At 54.5% G+C, this 5,679-nt stretch overlaps 1 protein-coding gene across 1 annotated transcript; it reads left to right on the top strand.

Annotated features, from left to right (window-relative positions):
- Positions 1-1,517: 1,517 nt before the first annotated feature.
- LOC112997181 (olfactory receptor 14C36-like) lies at positions 1,518-2,477 on the top strand. Its single transcript, XM_026123056.2, has one exon. It carries the CDS (start codon positions 1,518-1,520, stop codon positions 2,475-2,477), a length of 960 nt encoding a protein of 319 aa, XP_025978841.2.
- Positions 2,478-5,679: the final 3,202 nt, after the last annotated feature.

The raw sequence follows: 5,679 nt of genomic DNA, 5'->3' as shown, positions 1-5,679 counted from the left end.
TGCAGATACCTTCCTTGGAGCAAGCTCCCTGTGTCTCCTCTCTCACCCAGCAGAGCCTCTGCCCTCACAGTCATGGGGTCCAGGGCATGAACCACCTCCTCTGCAGCCAGACCTCTGCCAGAGGAGAGGAGCCTCTCTCCTACCACGGGCCCATTTTGTCCTGCCTGATGAATGTGGCCATCTGCAAGGGGGCATGCCCAGATGGGTAAGATGAAGGCTTTCCCAAGTGCCTGTCTGTCTGTCTCTCCTTGCCTCTATTGGCAGCAGGATCACAGTGTTGCTCCTTGTTTCCCCTGCTGTCTGTGCTGCTCATGTTCCTCTCTTGGGCTCTCTGGGGTTGGTGGATTTCGGCTGTGGTTCAGACACCAACACTGCAAGTTGGGGAACAGCGGGGTCTGCATGGGAGTGAGCTGTCCCCAGCCTCCTTGAAACCTGTGGGGCTGGGAAATGAGCTGACCTTACCATGCTCTTCATCACTGTCTCCATGTATGGCCTGAGAGAGAACAGATTGGAACTCTTCCCTTAAAACCTGAAATCCTCCAGTCTCAGCTCAGTGTGTTTTCTTTCTGAGAGGAACGTCTGAGTGTGATTGTCCTTCGGTTGAGAGAGGTGCAAGCAGAGGTGGGTAAGGGGCAAGACTCATTGACAGACCACATCCCGTGACTCTGTACAAAGTCATAGCGAGCCCTTTTTCCCCCTTGCGATGCACAAGTGCTCATGCTGAGAACAATCAAGATGCCAAAGATTTCTGCCCTGTCAAGGAATGCTCCCACAGTGAGATGGAGGCATCTAAAAACTAAATCCACCTATGACTAGATCTCTGCTGCAGGTCGTTTTTGGTAAAAAAGAGGTGTCTAAAAGTGGAACAGCCCTTCCACATAAGGGTTGGACATACTCTGCTGCAGGATGTGTGCATCAGATCTAGTCACCTCCCACTCCCACTACGGTGCCTGGAAGTAAAGCACAGATGATAAACTGACCTGAGGAGAGGGTCCATCTCATTGGGACAGAGACATCTAGAAAGGGTCAGCTCAGCCCCTCCTTCACTTGCCTGTCTCTCTCCCTTACTCGAGTGGGATCTGGTGTGACTGATTCAGATACGGACACCTCTGTACATGAGGGCAAGGTTGGGCCAGATGAATGCCTCTGAGAGAGAGCTGGCATGACAGCTGTATTCATCTCTCATTCCAGTAAATAGAGAATATTCCCACTGTGTCCCTGGACCAAGTCCCCTTTCTGCATGTCACGGTGACCATTTTCTGTTATCCCACCAAATACATGCAGGTGACTGACACCTCCATTTCCATCCTCTAGCAGAGCAGAACTGAATCCTCTGGAGACCATGGGCATTACATGTCATGTTCAGTCAGCATGAACCAGAGCTCCAGACAGAACGCTGAATGAACGTGAGGTACAGAGAAAATGGGGGGATTTCTATTACAAATGGAATGGGTTTGGCTCAGAGAAGACTGTTGTAACTTGCCAATGTCTTTTCCCCCAAAGCTGAGAGGGAGCAAATGTCCAACGGTAGCTCCTTCAACAACTTCCTCCTCCTGGCATTTGCAGACACACGGGAGCTGCAGCTCTTGAACTTCTCACTCTTCCTGGGCATCTACCTGGCTGCCCTCCTGGGCAACGGCCTCATCATCACAGCCATAGCCTGCGACCACCGCCTCCACACCCCCATGTACTTCTTCCTCCTCAACCTCTCCATCCTCGACCTTGGCTCCATCTCCACCACTCTCCCCAAATCCATGGCCAATTCCCTGTGGGACACCAGGGCCATTTCCTATGCAGGATGTGCTGCCCAGGTCTTTTTCTTTGTCTTCTTTATGTCAGCAGAGTATTCTCTCCTCACTGTCATGGCCTATGACCGCTATATGGCCATCTGCAGACCCCTGCACTACGGGATCCTCCTGGGCAGCAGAGCTTGTGTCAGAATGGCAGCAGCTGCCTGGGCCAGTGGTTTTATCTATTCCATGCTGCACACTGCAAACACATTTTCAATACCACTCTGCCAAGGCAACACAGTGGACCAGTTCTTCTGTGAAATCCCCCAGATCCTCAAGCTCTCCTGCTCAGACTCCTACCTCAGGGAAGCTGGGGTTCTTGTGGTTAGTGCCTGTTTAGGCTTTGGGTGTTTCATTTTCATTGTGGTGTCCTACGTGCAGATCTTCACTGCTGTGCTGAGGATCCCCTCTGAGCAGGGCCGCCACAAAGCCTTTTCCATGTGCCTCCCGCACCTGGCCGTGGTCTCGCTATTCATCAGCACTGGCCTGTTTGCCTACCTGAAGCCCCCGTCCCTCTCCTCCCCAGCTCTGGATCTGGTGGTGGCTGTTCTGTACTCGGTGGTGCCTCCAACTCTGAACCCCCTCATCTACAGCATGAGGAACAAGGAGCTCCAGGATGCCCTGAGGAAAGTGATTTCATGGCCATTTTTCAGCAGTGGTAACACTGGCATTTCTCTCCAGAAGTGACTCCCATGGTATCCCATACCAGGACTGAGCACTGTTTGTTCACTATTGTTACTATGATTAGTAGTATTTGTTATCATGTTGCTGCACAAATGCTTGGATTCATTTGACCTTTACTGAGACTCCTCTGTCTCACCTGGTGCCCATATAGAATTGTTTCCAACACTGGGTCAGAGCTGACTCCCTCACAGTATCTCTGAAATAAAGTAGATTCTTCCTGGTGCAGAGCTTGAAGGCTGGGCTTCCTCCAAAGCTGCTGTCAAGAATAGGCCCAAGGAAATCATGACCAAAAGGGCTGCTGCTGATGGGGTTCTCCATGGGTTCAGGAGCAAAAAGCTCATAGTCATGTAATGATCTCTTAGAGACCAAGGGCTGGATTTAGGACTCACCCTTTGGTGTCCACTGACAGTGGAGGGGATGAATGGTCACAGATTCACATAGCCAGAGCTGTGCCACACGTTAAAGCACAGTGTCAGATGCCTTTCCTTCTGGAGGGGAAGCTGGAGGTGCCAGGAGAGCTCAGAAGCTCTCCGGGGACAGCATGTTCTATGGGTGGGCAGTGAGAGGAGCCTCACAAAGTGAGAGGCCCACCAAGGTGGAGTCAAAGATAAAGTGCCAGAACAAGGTTTCCACAGGCAAAAGAGAGGCAGTGGGGACCCATCTGGCACAGGGAAGGGAGCCTGGAGAGCGATTCATGTCACTCTCTGTGAAATACCATGGGTAGGATCTAGAAGCACACCTGGACACAACTAGTTCCCTTGGAAATGCTCCACAGTCCTTGCAAGCACCTGCCACATCTGCAGCCCCCCTGCAGGGATTAGAGGCTGTGATCCCCATTTGGTTGGGTCTGCTCCCACCCTGACCAGCACGGCCAGTGCAGAGTCACCTCATGGCCCTGTGGCCTCACAGCCTGCTCATTCTGCAGAGCAGTGCCAGCAGCTTGGGGCCCTGCAGAACAGGGGAGGGGGTGTGGGAATGGCCAGCAAGATCAGAGCAGTGACTGGGAGAGATGAGAAGGAAGTGGAACTGGGCTTGAAAGTGTCTTGGAGAGAAAAATGCAGACGCACATTTAAAAAAAACCAAACAAACGTTCAGAGTGTGAGTACACTAAAGCGAGTTCACAGTGCAGATCCAGAAGTCCTTGCTGTCCTGACCCTCCCCATGGCCTGGGCAGTGCCTGAAGAAGGATTAATGCTCCCCACCCTCCCAGCTCAGAGTGCCATCGTCCCTCCTGGCGGGTGGCACCAAAAAAAGAAAGGCTGGAACCCTTTGTGGGAGCCTGCATTGAAGGAAGCAGGACCCAGAAGCCATATCAGTTTGCTGCTGTCCCTCAGGCCAGGTCCCCAGCACATGACCTTGAGCCAATCTCCCTCACCCTGCATGCTGGTCCTCACCCCAAAAGTCACATCCAGAAAGGGGTCCATGCCCAGCTGGAGGACTGGGCGCCCTGCTGTGAGCTCTGGGAGGATGAGCCCTCTCCTGGGTCCTCTGCAGGGCTGGCAGGGAGCATGCAGAGGAGGTCCTGGGGCCACCTACTCGGCCTGTAGACCATCCTCCTCCCATGGGAGACCTCAAGCAGGGTGCTTCAGGGCAAAGATCCAGCACAGCTTGTTGCATGAACAGAGAGGAGAAGCTGTCCCAGGAAACTCCTCACATACCCAGTCCCTGGTACCAGCCATCTCCAGCACTGGCCATTCCCTGTGGTCCTGGTGAGGGCTGATCTTTGAATGTGAGCAGCTCCGTCTGCCTGCTGGGCTCAGCACCTGGGTGGGGGGAATGGCCACCCTGCCTGGCCTCTCCCTGGGCCCAGACCCCAGCAGACCCTGGAGCATGGCCTTCTGCTAACCCTGGGGGACAGGATCAGGGCTGGGCAGGGGCTGGGGACTGGTGGGAGGCTGCTGGGCAGGAGGGCCTTGGGGGAGGGGGCACTGAGGGCTGTCATGGGAACCATGCTGGGGGACATTTCCCCACCCTGAACGCACCCTGTCCTGTGCGGTGCCTGCACAGTGGGGCCATGGGGTCACATGGAGGGCAGCAGGGCTGGGCCAGCGCAGGGACAGGAGGGAGACAGGAGCCACGACACTCCAGAAGCTCCCGACAGTCCTGGAGGGGAACCACTGCTGCTAGCAGAGTCGGGGATTTCTCGAGGGCTGCAGCCACCGGCACAGGCTGCCAGGACTCCCAGACCCAGCACAGGTGGTTGGAGCCCGGTAATGCAGCTCACGGTGCCCTCCGTCCTGCGTCACTGTCCTCTCTCAGGTGCACTGTCAAGTGTGTCACTCCCTGCACAGGCAGGGAGAGGAGCTGCTGGAGGTCTTGTGTTCCCACCCCTGCTGATCTCGGCTCTGCCCTGGTGTCAGCCCACAGGCTCTGCCCTGGGTCATGTCATGTCTCCCTGCACTCTCCTCTGAGACCATGTAGAGACTTGCAATACATAGCTCTGCTTGGAGCTGGCCACCACAGCCCACCTGCACAGGGCCTGGAGATCCCAGCAAGGCTGTGCTTGGAGCTGAGGCTGTGATTGTCCTTAGTCAAAGTAGATGGGATGGTCTGGCTGGTGGCCAGGAGAGGAAAGGACAAGAGACAGCAAGGAGAAGATGCAGTAAAGCAAATTTCAAAAGAGTTTAACAAAAAAATAAGAAAGAACGATGATAGCTGAGCAGCACTGGGGCAGGGGCCCAGGGATTTTTAAAAATTCTCCTAGAGAAAGCACTTAACAACCTGATCTAACTGTAAAGTTAGCCCAGCTCAGAGCAGACTGTGGTCCCAGAGATCTCCAGCAGTCTCTCCCAACCCAAATCCTCTAGGAGGAAGGGGCTGAAAGGAGGAGACCCCACTCTGTTCCCAGCAGACCTCCTGCCTGGGGCTGGAGGGTGCCCAGCAGCAAGGCAGGCATGCCTGGGGGTCTGGTGCCATTGGGCTGGTGGCCTTTGGACCAACCTGTCTGTAAGGGGCTCAGGAGCTTCTCCACCTCCACGCTCATGGCAAAGTCAGTGTCCCAGCTTGTTCCCTCTGGAGAGCTGAGGATTTAATTCTCTGGAGAAAGCAAAAAAGAAACCCTTTTATGCATGAGACTTCTACTATGCTGTCAGCTCTCTACTGTCCTCTCCTGCTCTATCAACCCAGAAGTCCTTTGGCAGGGGCATTTTTTGGTTTCTGACCCTCTCTCTGGCCCTGCTGTGAGCAGCAGGTTGGACTACAGGCC

This window comes from Dromaius novaehollandiae, unplaced genomic scaffold (assembly GCF_036370855.1).
Source record: "Dromaius novaehollandiae isolate bDroNov1 unplaced genomic scaffold, bDroNov1.hap1 HAP1_SCAFFOLD_37, whole genome shotgun sequence".
Lineage (NCBI taxonomy): Eukaryota > Metazoa > Chordata > Aves > Casuariiformes > Dromaiidae > Dromaius > Dromaius novaehollandiae.
Note: the sequence above shows the minus strand (reverse complement) of the source record. Positions and strands in the feature narration are given on the sequence as shown.